Here is a 20,837-nt window from a genome sequence, read left to right on the forward strand (position 1 = left end):
GTCCTATGGTGTCAACCGAAATGTCAAGCGCGTCAAACTGATTATCCCCACGGAGACGCATTATTCCCACCCAGTTAACGTTATTTTCCGTCCCGACAGGCAGGAGTGGGTGTTTTGGCCTGAAAATTACATCATAACGCTTTCAGATATTTTGAAGATTTCGCTGCATTGTTTCATGCTGTGGTTTAAGAACCAGTAGTGACTCTGCGTATTTAAAAACAGTACTCGGATTTAATTATCCATAAAACTACGCACTGCTCATTTCCAGTCCATATCTCAACATTCTCCATACTCCTTAAATTCTCCCAGGCCATATGCACACCTCTTTAGCCTTTGTCATGGTTGCTCCCCCTACTGGTGGGAAGGCCTCATGTGAGGCTCACTTGCAGGCTTGTGCAACGGGGTGCAAAATAAACGTCCATCTGGCTGCACCCTGAGGTATAGAGGGAGAAATCGGTCAGCAGGCGGTCTCAGCGGCACAAGACGTGCGGTGCCTTCACCATCATCTGCTTCTCGCTCCAATACGTTTTTGCATATTATTATTTAGTTTAACCGGAGTTCCAGAGAATGATTTCTTATCTGATGTGAATTTAGATTCCCCTCCCTCCTTCTCTGAGATCTTGCCTTATCTGCTTAGACACCAGCTCCCTGAGCATTTCCGCGAGGGTGGGTGGGGTGGGGTGGGGGGGCTGGGCGGTGGAGTTTGTTTCCCGACACGCTGAGCCGACCCACGTTTTCCGTGGACTGAGCCGAGTAGCTGCAGGACTTCATTGGTTCCGTGGTGCTGGCTGTGTTCATCCTGCCAGGTCCATAAGAACGACCCCCCTGGGCGTTACTACCTGTAAGCAGACTGCTGGTCGAGTATTTGGGGACCAGAGTCACGGCAGAGGGGCGGTGTGCTGTGGATAACTGGTTTATGGCAATATCTGAGATGCGTGTATAAGAATGTGTGTGTGTGAGAGACAGAGAGAGAGAGAGAGACAGAGAGAGAGGTTCCTCCCGGGGATTGTTTATTTACACAGTGACGTGGTGACATCACATCATCAGACGCCAGATATGTGGCCAACATTAAAGGATAAATGCCCGAAACAGCGCTTAATGCAGTGCGCAAACAGGCCGCAGAGCCAGCCAATCACTGACCTCGTTCTCCTTTCATCTCGCTCCGCTCTCCTACCGCTTTTGATGTCCAGAGCATGTGCCACTTTCTACTCTCGTCTCTTAACCACTCACTTTGTACTATTCTAATCAATGCTTTGGTTCAACTGTCCCGCCGCCGCCATCTCCTGTGTCTTCTTTCATATTTTTTTCGTTGACTTGCCCCCCACCTCACCCCTCCCCAGTGACAAGCTTCTCACCGGCCTTCCTTCGCAGGTGAGCGGTGGGTGGCTTTTTTTGTTATCCGTCTCGTGAAGGGCAGTTGGTCATGGCATGATGGAGCCCATGTAGGGCCTCTATGGTGGGGGGGGGTATTAGAGGGGTAAAAATTCATACAAGAGTCCAACTTCATTAGCCAATGGTATGTTTTGAATTGATGAGTGACAGGGGAGGTGGTGCTGTGGGGGCCAATCAGCTTTCAGTTGAGGCCAGCGTCCCTGTGGCTCCACCCTTGTAGGCGGCCCTTAGATCCTCATAATGTTCAATAATTCAGCCTGTGTAATGGCTTCTTGTCATTCCCGGGTCTCTGGCGACTTCATGTTTGTGTTGGGAAGCTGTCCAGAGAATCTCTCAGTGCACCATGCTGCATCTATAAGTGGCCCCCTTTTTGGTGTAAGGATCTGAGTGACTTTGACTAGGGCCAAATTGTGGCTATACAGCTGGAACAGAGTATCTTCAATTGGGCAGGTTTTGTGGCGCGTTCCCAGTTTGCAGTGGTCAGTACTTACCAAAAATGATCCAAGGAAGGCAAACTGATGAACCAGTGATGGGGTCATGATTCAGGAATTGTTCAGGAATGTTTTGAGGAACATGGAGTTCAAGGTGTTGATTTGGCCTCCAAATTCCCCAGATCAGGATTGAGCAGCCTTGGCATGTGCTGGACAAACAAGTCCGATCCATGGAGGCCCCACCTCGCAAGTTATAGAACTTAAAGGATCTGCTGCTAATGTCTTGGTGCCAGATACCACAGGAAGCCTTCAGAGGTCTTGTGAAGTCCATGCCCCCACGGGTCAGAGCTGTTTTGGTGCCACGAAGGGGACATACTCAATATTAGGCTGAGTGGTGTATATTGTGAAAGGAAGTCTGAGAGTTGGCTTCCAATTTCCAGTCGTGTTGTGGGAGTCTCCGTAGCATGGTGGCTATAACATTAGCCTAACACGCGAGTGGTCAGGGGCTCGAAACCGGCCTGAAACACGTTATCTGAATTTTCCCCCTGGGATCAATATAGATTAACTAACGTAACTTCTCTCCGTGTCGCTCGTGCACTGCAGATGGTTAAGGTTAATCCCAAATGGCTCTCCAAAGAAGCCGGTTTCAGCTCCCAGAATATCCGTCATAGGAGGAGGATGATGATTTACGATGTGTATTTCTGTGTGCTTATTAACGTCCATCACGTTGAGACGACAGTAACCCGTCCGCCCGTGTTCCTCCTTACAGGTACACCTACTCGCTGTGTCCATTCAGTCACGTGACCCAGAAGAGCTCCACAGGGGCTGAGGTTTCATTGGGGTAAGTCTGGTTTCACTTTAAAAAGAAAAATATTAGCTTAAATCCATCATTTGTTAAATAAACGAGCATTGTTCTCGTGAGATATTGCATTATACTGTCTGCTGTGACTTAAATTCTCTCCAAAATAAAGTTTCTCTGGCAGCTCGGAAAGACAGTCAGCCTGATCCTAGCCAATGATTTATTTTGAATCGGGAGGGAGGGCTCTTGGTGCCAATCAGTTTTCAACTGGGGGCGGGTCCTCAGTGGCTCCGCCCCCGAATTCTGTGGCTTGAATGGGAAAAGGGATGAGAGGAGCAGCCATACTTCTCAGTTAGCGTGGAAGTGAGAAAAGCCCAGCTCTGGGCTTACCTGTGCTGCCAGTGCCACGCCGCTGCTCTTGGTGCTGTAGAGCTACTCGGAGGTCTCTGGTTACATCTGTCATTGTTGATCTTCCCTTTGATACCACTCTGCACACTCAGTCTCTTTGCTCTCCCTTCAGGGAGTCTCACGTAGGTGCAGCGTTTCCGCGTTTTAAACCGAACATTTACCGAAACGTTTCTTTTCGGGATCTTGCTTTGCATTGCCATCCGTAAACGTGTAATGGGTGTGTGCTGGCTCGTGTGTAAGATGAATTATAAATGGTTATGGTATATAATGGATAATGACACTGAATTGGTGATATGAAACTTCCCTGTGGAATTTTATTTGTCCAGTAGCACAGAAAGAAATGTAAATGTAAGTAGAAATAAATACCAAAACAATAAAAACCCAACTTGTACCCTTTATATGGGCCTCCAGCATGTGACGTCTTAATTATGGCATTTGCCATTTTGCCGTCATCTCGCCCCATCCAGTGCCCCCCTTGCCATCTGCCATGCCTGGCTTTATAATGTGTAATTACATGAAGGCTATTTTGTTGACATTTAGTAATCTTTTAATGCTTAATGTTGCTGGAACTGCCTCTCCGTTACATGCCGAAGCTGGAGCATGAAAAGCTGAAATAGAAGAAAGAAAAATAAAAGAAACAATGAAATGCTGAGGCTGTTTTTTTGCTCACCGGGGTTGGTGCTGTTTACGTTTGACAGGTAGTCTACCAAACACTGTACGGCTGGGGCTCTCACGGGGAAAATTGTGGCTATGTGGCAAGTCGGTCAGAAAAGACAGACACAAACACAGACACACAGAACGACAAACACAGACGCACATATATAAAAAGTTTAACATTCCCTCCGGAGCCCATTGTGAAAGCTCAGGTACACCCCATCCTTTAAGAGGTGCATCTGGCCAGATCTGGCTACACGTGGGTGGTCAGAGGTACTGCGTGCTTCTCATTGGACCATATGGGAAGCCCATTGTCCTGCCACATGATAGGACAGCGCTGGAACACATGACTGCTCAGCACCGGAGCGCCACCATCTGGCCACACGGAGAGTAGGCTGCAGAGCGCCAGCATGACCCTTAGAGGACGCCCCCCCCCCACCCTGGTGGCTGGGGTGAGCACATGCACTCAAGTTGGACTCGACCCGGACTCCCCGGAAAGCCAAACACATCTAAGAGGTTATTTAATATTTAATCTGCTTCAGGCTGGCTAATGGAAACTAAATGACTGCTTTGGATCCTATGGACCATAACTCACACGCAGTAATATCGTTTGCAACGGGGGGATTGCGGCTTTGGTGGGGGTGGGCTGGGGGGGGCAGAGCCCACACATTTTCCTGAGTGCACAGGAGGAGCATGAATCATACCCCAGTGCTGGGAATAAGTCATTTTTTATCCAGACAGGCTATCGTTCACTCAGAGCACAGCCCCTTACAGAATATCGGTGTGTTCGGATATTAATCTGCATGCGATGTGCCGCTCTCCCCCATCGTGGGAGGGACCGGCGCGGGGCTCTGATTTAAACGCTACCATTTATCACGCAGCTTTGTGCGTCACATACGCGAAAAATAAAGGCTGTTAATATTACAAAAAAAAAAAAAGTATTAGTTGGCTGAAAGTTTTTATTTAAAAAAAAAAAAAAATTGGTTGATTTGTTTATCAAATCAGGCTGAGTCATTTATGCAAGGGTTGCGGTGGAGTTAATGCGAGAGTGACTCCGTATTGTTAGCTGTTAAATGTGTGGTACTCGCGTTGGGAAGAATGGGCACGTCGTTGAGGGACTGATCACGGGAAGCGTGCTTTTAAAAACCCGCCGTGAGTACGTCCAGGGTGCGGCTTTCTGTAAACAGATAGTTTTGGGCGTTTGAGTGTTGATGTATCCCGATAGGTTCATTCGTATTCTGGCTTACGACGGCCACTCGGCAAGGCGACCAGCGCGGCGTAATGGGATCAGCGGCAGCGACATGAACCAGCATAATGATAACAAAGCATGTGTGACGACAGCTTTGCCTGTTTGTGACGGAATGGTCCATCATAATAATCCAGGGGGGTCGCCGGGGGTGTCTGCGGCGCTCTTAAAGTAAATGGCCGTTGTTTAAAAATGAAATGGAGAATTGAAGGCTGGGGAAGGGGAAAAAAATATCACCCCTCTCACAATTTCCTTCTGAGTCTGTGGGTGATCTTGTGGGGGAAAACGTGACCCCGGCAGTCATGAACACAATCTGTCAATCTGATCCACCCCCCTCATGCAGTAGTGAGCAGGCCCTTTAAGATCGGGTTGATGAGGTTAAATGACTGCCTTTGCCGGCTGTGCCCCGAGGCTGCTGCCCCACCCCTCGTCCCTCTGGGCGCTATGGTTGTGGGGCCGCTCCGGCGGTCCTGAGAGCTCACCTCGTCGTCCGAGCACCGGTAAGCGCCAGTGAGTAATTAACCAGTCTCGTATCCTCCGTTCCCAGAGCGTGTAACAATGGCAGAGCTGAGCAGCGCCTTTTTGCAGCGAAAGGCATTCTTTGCTAGCTACCTCTCACCCCATCACTCTCCAATTTAAATATTAATACAGTATGTGTCATCGTAGGCCCCGCTAACGCACAGTCTGCACGCTCACGGCCCTCTCCTGTCTCTGCTGCAGTATGTTGTTTTTACCTCTTTCACCCCTCTCTCTGTCGGCACTCTCGTATTTACATGCATAAGCTTAGCATGCTGGAAAATTTTTGGTTCTGCCCCCTCCCGCATCTGTGGGGGGCGGGTTCACATTGAACACCTACTCCCCCCCCTTCCAGGCTCACAAAAACAAGTGCTGCTGTCACGACGCAGGCGTGTCGGTCAAACGGAGCCCGGTGGGAGGCGCTCACCGACGGTGACCTTGAGGGACCCGCACCTGCTCGCAGAGGGACACCCCCCACAGTGTAAAAATAAATAGGCGGGGAAGGGGGGGGCTCGTGTGCAAAGTGGAGCCTTTCGCGTAAAACCACTCCGTGTTCCTTTCTATGGGGGGGGGGGTTCGGCATTCAGGGCAAGCAGGTAAGCCAAGTGCAGGACTGTTATGTCCCTATTATATTAACTTTGTAGAATGGCGAAGAAGCAATCAGAGTGCGTTTGGCGGCAGGGCAGGGAGGGAGGGTCGGAGGGTGTGATTCTTATGAATGAATATTCCGTTGGTAGTATCTGGAGAGCAGGCAGGGCCCTAGATGTGTAATCACCAAAGTAAGAAGCCCCAACGTGGCAGGCATCTTTGACAGCAATCGCATCAAAGGTCACGTGCCTCAAATGTGCTACTTGTGGTTGGTGTGGGTGGTTTTTCTGCAAATCTGTATCACGCATAAGTGCCCCCTATTTCCAGCGACGGCTTTTGAGTCGGTTAAAAGAAAATCTATACTGCTCTGGTGAAAAGAGGTATGTACTCTGTCTATGTGCCATCTATTCTTAAAGGAAGAAAACAGGTCCTTCTTATCACGTCTGCTTTTTATTTTACTTGCGAGTTCCCTATCGCTTAGTATTCAAAGCCGCATGTCTCTCTTGAACCGCTTCATTGAATAATATATTTGGAAATGGTAAAGCAACGTAGCCTAGCAACATTACTGACCTGCAGTTGCTCAGTGGAGGATGTGCAGTGGATCCCCCATTTCACTGGGGTCCCTGTGTCAGGCACTGGGGTACTTTGGGGGATGGGGGGGGTGAAGGTGTTTAGGGAGTCTGCTGTTGTACCTTTTGAGTTGGAGTGCTGAAGCAGAATTTCCAGTTGATTCACAATATTGTCCATCTCTCAGGCATTTTTTCATTTTCACAACCCAGTTGAGGCTACACACTTCACACTGGATTTCCTCGAGGGAACTGGAACACAAAAGAGCCCAATTTTGCTGCAATAATCAGTGATTCCTCCTGCAATATGATGCATATAAATGAGCAGTTTAAGGGTCGGCAGTTTTACACGCCGGTGCCATGTGATTAAATAGTCTTGATGAAAAATACTGGAATAAATAAACGGCATGCTTGGCGCGAGTGGCAGGTTTGTCGGTCCCCCCGGGGCCACCTGTGTGAGGGATTAACTTCCTGAAACTGGCACTGGGCCGCCCGCAAGAGTCGTGCTTTTGCCGAGAGACGCATGAAAATTGGTCTGAAAAGGCTTGCTGCTACTTCAGTGCTATGAAAATGTGTTTCTGTGATCAATAATTGTTCATTCCAGTGGGATGTAAGACAATGCCCCAGTGCCTTATTAAATATTAATAAGGGAAAAGTTCTGACAGTAACAATTTTCCTTTCCTTTAAGATTAATTACTGTTAATTAGCATAGTGTTGTTCTGCTTCAGCTGTGCATTTATAAACCGAGAGATTAGTTAGAGTTGACTCTGTGTTAACTGTCAGTGCCTTCCTGAAATGTGAACAGAAACAGCTCAGGAGATAATAAGAGAAAAAGAATTGTGAAGTGCGCCTCCAGGACGGATTGTCACCAGCTGACCAGCTCAAAATCCCCCCCCCCCCATTTCGTCCATCATTGTTATAAAAATGGATACGGAGAGTGGTATTTTCACCCAGGTGCAACACACATATCAGAGGAAAGAACAGACAAGGCAACACGATCTGTGCACACGACCTGCTGAATTCGCCTCGAATTGAGCCTGTTTTTATAGATGCCAGATTGACAGAGGTTGAACGTGTTCCAAAGAGTGGATTTCCTCCCAAGCTGGGCGGTCGTTTATTCATCTGGAAAGTAGTATCTCTGCCTTTTGTTTTTGCGAGGCAGCTTGTCCGTTGAGAATCTGTTGTGCATACAGATCTGGCGGTAAAACGACTTGGAACTCAGCTAATAATTCCTGGGGGCTTGTCGTCATGTTTTACACATTATGTGTGTTTTGAATGTTGGGTCTCCCGAGTGACTGAGCTGGTAACGATGGTCGTCTGTAGCCTACGGCTGCCGGTTACTATGACAGAGATTTCCGCCGCAGCCGTATGTCATGGAATTGGGACGTCGCCAGAATCACGGTGTGGCCTGTCGTGTGTAGAGAGTGCAATTGTCTTGGTATGTCAGTGTAGGCGTTCAGGAATGGCCATCTTGTTGACTGCTTTTCATATTTGCATCATCTGCAGGCTTCAGTTCAGATTTTGCCTCGTATCGCTTTATTAAGTCCTAGTATTCCAATGTATAATTTTTTCACGATGTGCAGCACTATATTAATGTGTTATGGAGATCAAGAGGCTAACTGGCATGCATGTTGATCATTCCGTCCCAGAGGGTCAGAGAGATGCTCTGCGGCTTGCAGCCGTGTTTACTTGAGGGCCCTGCACCGCCAGAATAAACACCTCAGCACTGCAAACTGCACGGTCTCACATTTTGCAGATTAGTCATGCTGGTTTTCAGTGAAGCGATCACACCAAAGCCAGATGCCAGTTTGACCTTTGACCTTAGGCGGAAGGCTTTGCACGGGTTGGCCAATAACTCGGTGGCATTATTGTCGTGCTCTCATGTTTGCATCGAAGACAGTCGCATTCATAATTGTTTTGAAACTATTTTGAAAGGTTTTTACTTTTCCATTCAGTGATGATGATTTAACCTGCAGAGAGGCAACGCCGCACTAAAACAAGAGCATAATTATAGATTAAAGTGCTGAACTTAATGGGCTCATTTTCAATGCGCCAAGGGCATTCGCTGAAGTGCCGCTGGAGTGGACCTCTTACCCGGGAATGCCGCCCGTGAATTGTGGCGGAAAAAAAAATAATAAATTTACTGAGCCATTGGACGTAAAGGCGGATTGCGGATTGAGGGATTCACGCCTGGATGCCAACGTGTTACGTTTCAAACCCATTCATTTTCCATCGTTATATGCCGTGTAATTTCACAGTACTTTCATGGCGTTGCCTATCAAGGTAATGGATAATTGAGTTAGCAAGCCTGAACCATGAATGAAGGTGGGGGGCAGCATAAACTCCACCCCCTTCGCCATGAAGTAACCATGGAAATTTATCAAGGAGGCTTGTTCAAATGGATAACATATAGTTTCTGGCCATAGCAAATAAGATGCTCTTGTCATGGATAATAAGCCATTATGTTCCTCTGAAATGGATTGGGCTGGGGAATGCGGCACTCTGGATTTTCACCTATTTTCCTGCCATTTAATATTTACTTATTTCCCGTGTTTTGTTTACATGGTAAAAATGCCCCGTCCTCCTGTCTCTGACGTTTTTGATTGTTGCTCATGTGAGCTTTACTTAAATAGATGGAAAAGTGGTTGGTTACCTTTCTGAGCCAATCAGATTAATCATGAGTCATTTTTTTTCCCTTCTGCCCTCGGAACATTTTTGTGTGAGTAAATTCCCACGGGTTTGATTGTTCTGCACAATTGCGGATTCAGAGTTAGCTGTGGTGTGGGTTCCATATCACTGTCAATTAACAGAGAATGACTGCAACACTGCATGTAAATTAGGCTAATTATTTTCTGTCACAAGTCAAGATTTGTTAGCGACATGTGGACCACTACCTGTCCGGACCGCAGATGGCTACCTGACTGCATGGAAGTGACTCATCTCATATAACAGGCCTGTAATTGGAGTAAACATTTCTGATGTTCAAATCCAGTATGCTGTGTTTGGATTTTCAACCAGCACTGCAGTTGAGCCAGTTACCGGTACCTCTGCGGAGGCGTGCTGACGTATCGCCGAGGTCGCTGCTGGATTTCTGTGACGCGTCCTGTCACCCGGATAACCTGTGTGCTCAGGTGCTCGAGTTGGCAGGCCAAGCAAGGGTCACTGCAGCCGGCCGGGTGGGACGGAATGGGTCAGAACATCCTGTCAGTATGGCCACCATCTGAAGATGGTGAGTGTGTCAGGCTACGTCCCAAGCCGGCCGGGTGCGACCGAGGGCTGCCACATTGTCCTGACATGCTCTTTGAAAGCTCCGGAATGTGTTAGTGCCGCAACACAGCTCTGATAGCAGTTCCTAATTTTCCTAAGTGTTCCTTGCCTGATACACACCATTATGCAGTTCCACTCTGTTCTCGTATTCAAGAATGCGCTAAATGCCTCCATCTCGCACCGATTAATGAGTTTAAATCATATAGCGCTCTTTGCTTTTTTTTTTTTTATTCCATAATGGATCTATCGATAAGCTATGGCCCGCCATAGTATTTGGGATATTTGAATAACTGAAGTTAGGTCTTCAGACACGTTAGCCGTCAATATCAGATTGCAGCCATGGTCAACCATAACATAATGTTGTATTACAATCAATCACAGTTGGATGCTGTCAGCCTTAATAATAATCCCTTTTTTTTGTGTTGATGCTTTGTATTGTTATAAATCACCAGTATAATCATCATCAGTTTTTCATTCTTGAAAGCCTGGTTAATTTAAATTCCCATGTCTTCCGTGTGTTTGGTGTGCGGCCTGAACCGCAGAGTAAAATCCAAGTAGAGTTGTCTAAATGATAATTGCCTTTGACAGCCTGATATGTTGCTATATCTGGGGCTAACTCATTCTCAATGCTATATGGGATTAGCGTGGATTTTCTGGGTTTATCGCCAGGAGCACACGGATTAGCACCGTGATGGAGTTAAACTGAATTACTGGCTACCACATATTTTTAAAATAAGAAGTGCTTATATCAGCTCAACCTATTATCATAATAACATAACGCTAATCATCTTTTTTTTTTAAAAGCTAATTATTCTTAATAAGGATTAGACTTAAACATTAATTAAACAATACTGGTATTCTGAGGCCAGTTCTTGACAATATTGTGAAAAGAATGCTTCTGATGACACAAAAAGAGTTTTTGTTCGAACCAAATGAAGGGGGTATATTAACGATGTTAAATATGTTTCCCCAGTCAGTCGTTGAACTGCCAGCAAAATATTTTGTCCTTAAAATGTCTTAAACTGTACAACAACTCGCCATTTATCTGTAGCAGGTCAAAAAGCATTTTACCAGTGTGGCTCCCCAGTGGAGGGTTGCTTTTTGAGTGCTGGGGATGTATACTGGGGGCGAGACTGTCAGGACACTGACCTTATATGAAAGCTGATTGGCCACTGGAGTGCTCACTCCCATGTCACTCATCAATTGAAAACATATAATTGGCTAATAGTAAGGCTGGCTCCTTTGCATGAATAATTTTCCCTCTTAGGCCTCCCTAGAATCACCCCCAACTTGCCGTGACTCTGCATGGGATGGGAAGTGGTTTAGATCAGTAGTAGCGCTGCGACCCAGTTTTTACCAGGCCAGCTCAGTCGCGACCCTATGTCAAGTACAGCTTTAAATTAACACTCTTATTATGCGTGCAGGGCACTCTGCAGTTAACGCCAATCAATGCCTATCGCACAAATCTGATTGGATGTGCCAGTGAATTTTAAATTACTGTAAGTATCTGTGGTTTGGCTTCCTGGATTGGTTGACTGAGCAGTTGCAGGCCCAAAACCCGTTTATCTAGGCTAACTCTAGGATTGGGGCTGTGAAATCTGATCGTGGATCAGCATAGGAGCTTGCTGGTTTTAAAATGCTTACATTTCCAACTCTGACTCACAACCCTTTCAGGACTTGCTGCAACCCAAATTTGGGTTGCGACCCATGGGTTGAGAATCACTAGTTTAGAGTATTGTATATGTTACGGGCATGAGTTAAATCCTAAAATAAACAAGTGACTATACAGTATAATAAAGGGTCTAACCCTAAAATAAGCATTGAGTGACTAAAGTAATTTCCTGTGTACTGGGGGGGGGGGGAAACTGCACATTTTAAGAGAATATTGCTGTCTGTTTACTTGCTTGTTTTTAGTAACCATAGTATAGTTTTTCCATATTTTTGGGCCCTGTAGAATGTATCGTCATTGATCATTCATCGATCGCTCTGTTTGTTAGCAAACATTTACTGCAGAGCGTGTAACAGCAAATGTAAAAGTTCTGAATAATTCATATAGACACCATGTTCTTGTAGTATTTTTCATCAGCAGTACGTGTTTTGCAGTGTTACTTTTAAAAAGATTTAAAAACGTGTCACCTTTACGCGAAGGTGCTATTAAAGGATGCGCCCTCTTCCATTTTAAATTGGCTTTGCCATTAAAAGCATCATTAAAATATTATACCTTGCACTCTATACCATCATTATGTGTAGCGGTGTTAAATATTTCGCTGTGTGTGTCCTGAGGGTTTTCCATCAGGAAAGCTAGGGTCATATGACATATCAAAATATACCCGAGGATATAGGAAGACTATCAAAATGCAAAATTCAGGCTCGTTTTGTCCTGTCAGAGAAAACAAAAACGATATTTCAAATTACAGAACAATTTACTGTCATCCACCAAATTAAATTCTATTTACATTCTCTGCTGTAATTAAATTCTGCTGTTGCTCCTTTGTTCCCCATCTACTAGGGGACCTGCATGTTTTTTTGGAAATCACTTGAATGCGATTGCCTTTTAAAACGGCAGCCTTAGCAATAAATGATGTACATGTTAATGCCGTTACCTTCCTTTCCATTAAAGGCCCATTAAATCGCTATGGCATGCTGAGAATAAAGGAATTAGGGGAGTTCTCTGGTGCGTGAAGGTTGATATAAACAGATGCAGAGAGGCTCTCTCTCTCTCTCAGAAAAAGGCATGTTTCTCCGCAACTGTGACTGAACGGCTCCTCACCAGCATCAAATGCAGTGGGTCTCCCCGAGTCAATTTGTGGTTTGTCGGCACTTGACAGGTGTGGACTTTGTAGGCAGGCACGGTGGATCCACCCATAGGGGATAGATACTTTGAGCTGTGAGTCTGGATTCCGTGAGAACACGGCACTTGTGTTACACCATGAGCGAAGTGTGGGTGTCTGATCTGCAGCGAGAGGAACCCGTTTTCTAGTGCTTAACGCCACCTGCTGGATACGCCCTCATTTCCTTCCCCCACTTAAACCCCACCACCACCACCACCACCAAATGTTGTGTGCGGCAGAGGTGTGTCTGTGCAGTTCAGTACAAGGGCAACAGTTGGCATCTCCAGGGGCACAGCCAAGTGGCATGATGGTTGGAGGATATGGATCGGCTGCTGTACCCTAGAGAAAGAAACTTAACCTGAATGCTGGAAAAAATTAAGAAAATAAATAGGCAGCTATATAAATAGGTGGGGGAAAAAAACTGTAAATTGCTTTGGTTTAAAAAAGCCTATTTTTTTTAAGCTAAGTAAGAATGGGAACGAGATTGAGGACAGACCTGTCCGGATGTTTTTAGCGGGTTTCTCGCCAACGACGGCCTGACTATGAATGGCAGCTCTGAGGTGGGGTGGAGGGAGCCAGGGGTGCTAAAAGCCAATCAGCCAGAGTGCAGAAAAAGGGGGGGCAGTTTCCTCCCTCCTCCTTGTTTCGCTTGTATAAGTGATTGACCTCTGAATGACACCCTCCTGACACTCCCCGTCCCCGTCAGACAGCTGAAGCACGCAGGGATCTGCAGCACCACCTCCGAAGGGTCCCGACCCCCAGCTTCATGCTGGAACTGTGCTTCCCGGCTCTGAGGACCACTGGTGCGGAAGGTCAGTCCCAAAAGGGGACTTTAATCAAGGCTGAGATTTTAAATGCTACGGGAACACTGTATAATGAGAGCAAGGGGTCTCCAGGAAAATGTACGCTCATGGGAGTCATGCTTGCGCAAATAATGTTCTGAGGGCAGAAGGAAAAACGACTGGTTCAGAGAGACAGCCAATCGTAGAACAGACCAATCAGATTTCTTGGACCCACCTCTTCTGCAATCTGATCGATAATCATTTTTCCTTCGGGCCTCAGAACATTTTCACGTGCGTAAAGCTCCCTCTAGCAAAATATACATTTTCCTGATATGAAATGGGGAGAATACTGTGAGTTTTTTTTTCAAGCTTTGTGGGGAACTTTTAGCTCAGCGGGTAATGGTGCCGGTTCTAATCCCAGGGTCAGTGGGGTGGTTTCACCGTTGGCCTTCAGGGTCTGGCTGACTGTCGCTTTGGATAAAAGCGTTTACTAAATAATTACATATAAATTGTGCCTCCATTCTAATATTTCTCATACATGTGTATTTTGCTGATATCACAACAGAGTGTTTAAAAAGTATTCAATTGTACTGTTGATTCCTCGACATCTAGTGGCATACATTGTGGTCAGAATGGCTGTATGGCTCAGCTGGAATCGGTCGAGTTTTGGTTTGTTTTCTTGTTTGCTTTAGTAATGTAAATGATCCGTGCCAAACTGTGAGCCTGTCTGCTAAACCTGAGATCTAATTAGCTGATGCTTCGAAGGACAGATTTCTGCTTTGGGTGACCTCCGCCTTGCCTGCTGTTTGCTGGGAGCTACCGATGCTCCGGACTGTGCAGAGCCCAACTCTGTTAATATTTTTTAGACGACGCTACCCTAGACTCAAGAATGAATTCCACCTGGGGAATATTACATATTCTTCAGGTGACTGGTTTTTTTGGATGAAGTCTGCCTACCAGGGACCTCGGCGGCTGGTCAGCCGAGGTCACTCGCCTCTGCTCTGCATTTGACTCTACAGGAAGTGGCAATACTGGGCAGGACCTCCGGAGCAGCCTTATAGCAGGATGGAGTTTGAAGGTGGAGTGCCGTGCTGGCAGGGTCCCCTCCGCACAACGCTGGTGAGTCCCGCTATGTCTGAGAGCTGTGTGTATATCTGTACTCCTTCAGTCCTCTTGTGTGAGAGCTGTGTGTATATCTGTACTCCTTCAGTCCTCTTGTGTGAGAGCTGTGTGTATATCTGTACTCCTTCAGTCCTCTTGTGTGAGATCTGTGTGTATATCTGTACTCCTTCAGTCCTCTTGTGTGAGAGCTGTGTGTATATCTGTACTCCTTCAGTCCTCTTGTGTGAGAGCTGTGTGTATATCTGTACTCCTTCAGTCCTCTTGTGTGAGAGCTGTGTGTATATCTGTACTCCTTCAGTCCTCTTGTGTGAGATCTGTGTGTGTATCTGTACTCCTTCAGTCCTCTTGTGTGAGATCTGTGTGTGTGTATTTTTTCAGTCCTCTTGAGTAAGATCTTTCTGTGTATCTGTACTGTTTAATTCCTCTTGTGTGATCTGTGTATCTGTATTGTTGAATTCTGACTTCCTGTGGGCTGTGTGTGTATTTTTACTGTTTAATTTCTAATGTATCAGTGTTAATGTATCTATGTCATGGAATTCTGATAGTCTGTGTGTGTATCTACACTTTTTGTTTCTTTGCCTGTTTGGTATATATTTGTAGCAGCACAGTCTATATCAGTACTGTCTGTTTATGTACCTGTGTAGTGTGGGTATATCGTTGTGGTTTTATTCTGTTACTGTAAAACTGGCTTTAAAATATTTAAGATGCAAATTCACTTTCTAATACATATATATTGTATTTTAAATGCAGATGCTTTAAGGGCTGATTTTTGGTTTTGGGCTCAGGATGTTAATGCAGGAGTAGAAATGAAAGGCTTTGATGCATCACTGGCAAGTAAATAAAACATGGGGATCACATGGCCTCACCAGCCAATCAGAAACCACGCTGCGCTTCCCATAGTCATATGGCTGCGTGCTGATTTCATGCTAATGTCAGCTGCTGCTGTGCTCCAGGCTATCCAGGAGGAGGGGAGCGGGGTGGGGGGTGGGATCGCTTTCACGGGGCGTTTTTCTTTTAACTCATAAGGTTCATTTTTTTGTATGGAATTTGTTCCATTAATCTATTTTTTAGTGGATCCCTTAAAATAAATAATAGGAAGCAGAATCTAAAAACCTACATGTTCTTCCATCAAATTCTTTTAATTCTGTTTCCCTCTCCTCAAAAGCTCTGCCTGTTAATGACAAACGGGCTCCTGGTCTCGGAAGTAAGGCGCGTATGAAGTGACGTGGTTTCAGAGCTCAGCGTCGGCAGACCACGCCGGTGTTGTCTTTGTCCCTGGATGTCATCTCACCTGTGGGTGTGGTTTATAAGCGCATTCTCCTCATCCGGCCGGTAACTGGATTCATGCCCTGGTCCTCTTCCCAGAAGGCCGTCTCCAATGCATTACGTCTGTAGCATCTCCGTAAAGGTTTACGCCAAAGTCGATTCATTCTGGCAGATATGGTCAATCTCTCCGATTGCCGTGCAGCCGGACTCGAGCCACCGCTGTCCAAACGAGAGATAAATCTGACACTCGCAGAAGTTCAGAGACGCGAACTAAGGATGCGACTTCACTCTAGTGATTTTCCGCGGGGCGACTAGATAAGTTCTCAGCAGTGTGAGGTTTACGCAGATCTTACAGGAAGCACCGGATCACCGCGGCGACGGTACAGCGGTGTCCCGCTAGCTCAGGCTTTTAGCGGGCGGGGGGTTGTGTGTTTGGCTTCAGGCCATCACAACAACACCTCAGCCAGTGTTCTCCAAAGCTCTCTGCAGGTACTTTCTCTGTCCTAGAATTAATTGTTCATGGAGGAAATTCTGATGGGAGGGTTACTATGGAAACCCACGGAGAAGTAAGCGCGAAGCCTCCCCCTCCTCAAAGCCGGGGCATCAGAATGTCGCCAATTAGAGGCAGTACAGCAGAAATGACACGCACATGGGCCTCCTTAACAAATGAGGACTGCGGTAATCACCTCAATGGCTGCAGCAGCACATCAGTTATGACCCTGTGTCGGGCCTTTGAACAGAAATAGGCTTTTAAAATGGAAGGGAGAAGCACGCTTTGGGTAGCAGTTCTTGGAGATGCAGGCTGTTTGTACGGTTATGGTTATACTGCAGGCTGAGACGGTCTGAGGGGGGATTGCTGTTGTACCCTTGAATTGGGCAGCTGATCGTCATAAATAAATGCCTAGGTGTGTGAAGGTGTAATAGGCGTTATGAATGTATGCCACCCCCCCGTTGCCACACCAACACCTCATCGCGTCGAGAGCATCTTGTGACCTTTCCGGTAATCGGCGGTGTTTATTTTCACTGCCGCGGGTGCCAGCGTGTGCCAAGGATGGCGACCTCCTGAGTGATTCTCTGACTGAGGCTGTGAGAGATTCGCAGGTGACCCAGACTGACCGCGCCCCCCTCCTCCCTTGTGGGTGTGTGTCTCCCCGTCCTCCATCTTGTTTTTCTAGGTCACGCTGACGTGCGGGACAGAGACTGCTCTGAGGTGGGTGCGGGAGCCGGCCAAATGCCGGTACGTCATGGAACTGCGGACCCCCAGCGCGTGTGAGCAGCGGCGCGAGGCGGGAAGACGGGGGGTGCACAGTGAGCTCTAACTGTGGGCTGCTTCCTGACCGCCCCCCGGTTATAAAACCCACCGCCTTAAAGGTGCCTTATTTTGGACTGAAAATTCCATGAGTTCATCAGAACCACTCTGTCTCTAAAATGAGGCGTTAGTGTACTTCCCTTTATAGCTGTTTGAGGACATCCTAAGAAAGATCCCCTTCTCGCTGTTCCCTCTGTCACCGCCCCACCTCTCCTAACCCCCTACATCTCCGTGGGATGTTCAGGGCAGGAGTGAAGGACCAGCACTCGCTGACACTGAAGTTGCTGGCAAAACTAGCGTGACGAGCCGTTCCAGAACATTCAACCAAGCATCTAGGCCATATTGCTTCCTTTCTGGTGAGAAGGATCATTGAATTTCATCGAATCACACTGGATATCACCCCTTTCAGCTGTGCAGAAACCTTGACGATACGATCTATTTTTGTAGATATATATTTGATGTTGATTCTAAATGTGGTTGTTTTAGTAGATTGGCTTGTACTCAAGACAGCAGTAATGCAGCTCAGCTGAACTCAGACCTGCCATGAACAAATAAATTTAATCAGAAATCAGTGTGGGTATATTATGGGTGCTTTTTACAACCTGCCTTTTCATATTCAAGCTCTAAGCCCCTTACTTAGCTTTTCTTGGATGGTTTTCAAACACTCTCTGTCCAGCCTTTTGATACTGGTTGACTGCAGCATCATCAGTCCACACTGATGGGTGTTTTGCGGCTGATTTTCAGTTTAACGCCGTTAAGTTAAACGGTCGAGGTTAATCACTTGCCGCATGAGCGCAGTTATTTTTTTTTTGGTGTTGATTATAGAGTATGAAGTGATTTAATAAAAATGTATCAACACTTAACTTTGCAAACCATTAAAACAAACACGCTTCCTAGCCGAGCCGACATTTTTCTCGCTGCACCGCTATGATCCGCGTATCTGCAGGTACGAGTGCAGCGCGAAGCGCGAAGCGGCGTCATGCGCAGGTGTAGCTTTCGCGGCGCCCAAGATACGCCCCTGTCCCTCCACTGCGTTTTTGGCATCTGAAACGGCGGAGAGCGCTAACACCGCAGATCGGACAGGCTAATGGGCTCCCACTCGGCAGCTAAAGCGCTTTAGGCAGCTGCTTAGGAGGAATAGAGGAGAGGAGAGATTATTACCCTCGTCGTCCTTTTTGTGGGAGTTTACATAAATGCTGAAATCCCCTGGGCACCATCGCAGGCACTTCCTGTCATATTAAATGTAAAGGGTGTCTTGCTAGCCCCTATTTTTAAGTTAAGCCTTGCCTTCCATTGCCCCCCCCCCTCCAGAAGGGATGGGACTGAAGCCCGGAGCAGAGCCCCCCCCTGGAGGTAGGCGTGGGCGACAACGTGCGTGCGTGTCGAGTCACAATAGCCGAACAGAGCTGGTGAATCCGGTTTCCTGAGTCAGCGTTGGGAGAGAGGGAGAGAGAGGGAGAGAGAGGGAGAGAGAGCACTTTCCCACTGAAGATAGCAGCCCTATCGCTGCGTTTCTGCCTATCCTCTGAGGAGCATGTTAGCTTTTCTGTGGAAAAAAGGCCTCTTTACCTTTGCATACATTCAGCTTCCTTTTGGATTATGTGACATTAAACCTGCTTTATACTTAGTGTTTTGATGTAATCTGAATCCCACTGACATGCCATGCGGTGGAGGGGGGGGGGTGGCGGATGTACCTGATTCACATGCTGATAAAACTGCACACAGCTCGCAGTTCACGTTTGGTTACCTGTCTAAGTAATGCACAAGAACCAAAAACATAGAAATGTCCGTTGGAATGTCACTGAAAAAATTAGATTCCATGCCATATCCCAAGGTGCGCCTGGTTTTCCGATTGCATGTCGTTTTTTAACTTGCTTTAGAGATTTTGCATTGTAGGAAGGTAATAAGAAGCAGCATTATTGCTCCCTGGTTGGCATATTTCAAGCTTATATGGGTGGCTGTGTGTGTGAGAGCATGTACTGGGTATGGTGAGTATGGTGAGCATGGTGATCTTCATGAGTGTGTTTCTACACTGGCTCTGCTGCAGCTCCTTGGCCAGAGTTGGGTCAGGTTGTCTCTTCTGCCACTGAGTGCGATCTGAGTGATGATGATGACGATGATGAAGGAGCATCCTCCCAGGGACAGGCTGTGGTTGCAGTGACAGCCTGGCTTCAGTGAAAGTGATTGATCCCTAAACCTCACTCCATGTTCCAGACAGACTCGGAAGGATGTAGGCAGCTACACTGCTGCAAAGCAGCAGCAAATTTGCATGCTCATCTGTATAAAAATTTCTGGAAGCGGAACACGCCTGACCTCCTGACATGGACGCACGTGGAGGAGGCGGGAGATGCCCGGCCTTGCCGTCCGTGGCATCTGCTTGTAAGTGCAACAATCAAAGACATCCTCTATGCACAAAAAAGGCAGTGGCATCCTTCACTGAACAACGGGGACATGTTCCCAAGATATTGTTCCGTCTCAGTGTATTGATGTCCGTGCTGTAAATCTGCACCGAGCCGACGTATCCAGCCTCTGCCATCTGTTCACTAATATAAACAGATTGTTTCGTAGTGTGGTTTGCACTCACTTGGCGGTGAATTTATTTCCTCGCTCTATAATGTTCCCTGAGATAAAAAAACATACAGCCTTTCACTTTGATTTCAATATTTAGCCTGCGTCACACACCCCAGTCCCACCCCCCATCAGCCCCCCCCCCCCCCGCCACACGTACTCTCCCCCCCCCCCCCAAATCTGCCGCTCGCCTCAGCACCTGTCACATGACGCCGCTGGGTTATTTATTGCTCTGAGTGGGTCTGAAAATGTTGACGTCGAGAGCAAGTTTAGGAGTCTGTAAATTGCAGGTGAGTTTGGAGTGTTAAATAAATACATAAAATAACGTTATTTTAGCAGACGTTTCTTCGGTACAAGCTAAAGAAAAAGCAAGAGGCTGAAGTATTAAAAACCATCAATTTTGGCCCGTCCTTGTGAAGTCACAAGAACGAGGCCTTGTAGGGTGATGGCTCCGGCCTTGGGGGGGGGGGGGGGATGTACCTGTCAGTTATGAGTCCATAACTGTGGTTCGAATGGCCCCTCTCGGGGGCTGTTTGACCCCCAGGGCAGGACTGAGTGGGAAAGCTGTGGCGGATTTTTTCCCAGAGCTCATTAGGCGGACAGATGAGGCGTGACGATGACGGGACGAGCCACCGGACAAGGCGAACGAGAATTTGGAGGCGGGCAGGTCTTTGAGAGTGACTCTGCAAAGCCTCCAGTTCGCCACAGGATCCTGCTAATGAGCCAGAGTTAGTGAGTAATTACCGGGTATCAGCCTTATAAAAGACGCTGCTTAATTTTACATTGTGGTTTGCGCGTAGGTATACAATTAGGCCCGTATGCCGCTTTGCCTCCCCACTGCGACAGTTGGTGCTCTGCACGTCTGCGTGTGTAAGAGGAGGAGGCCTGATAGGCCACCACCCGCTTTGAGAAGACCCCGCCCCCTCAGCAGAGCAGCTGGGCCATCAGCGTGGCTTCAGTGTCACTGCTAGGCCATTCGCTGAAGGTGCTCGCCGCATGCTGGATTCAGGGCCGCAGTAATGCAGCGACGGCAGTGTCGCCGTGGCATGCGGATATGCTGCAGGGCATGCTCTCCCCTGCACCTCACCCTTA

The 20,837-nt window shown here is 47.2% G+C and overlaps 1 protein-coding gene across 5 annotated transcripts in view; it reads left to right on the forward strand.

The window, feature by feature from the left end:
- The window catches only part of LOC125704735 (glucosidase 2 subunit beta-like), a 105,341-nt gene extending 87,592 nt beyond the window's left edge, over positions 1-17,749 (forward strand). For 3 of the 5 annotated variants that reach the window (XM_048970706.1, XM_048970707.1, XM_048970708.1), the window contains 3 exons: positions 2,593-2,664; positions 14,500-14,599; positions 17,044-17,749. In XM_048970706.1, the coding sequence (XP_048826663.1) occupies positions 2,593-2,664; positions 14,500-14,599; positions 17,044-17,187 (316 nt within the window). In that variant the 3' untranslated portion in view covers positions 17,188-17,749. The remainder of the gene's footprint in view (positions 1-2,592; positions 2,665-14,499; positions 14,600-17,043) is intronic. The other 2 variants (XR_007381223.1, XR_007381224.1) reach the window with 2 other exon arrangements.
- The last annotated feature ends 3,088 nt before the right edge of the window (positions 17,750-20,837 follow it).

Source organism: Brienomyrus brachyistius, chromosome 12, assembly GCF_023856365.1.
Source record: "Brienomyrus brachyistius isolate T26 chromosome 12, BBRACH_0.4, whole genome shotgun sequence".
NCBI lineage: Eukaryota > Metazoa > Chordata > Actinopteri > Osteoglossiformes > Mormyridae > Brienomyrus > Brienomyrus brachyistius.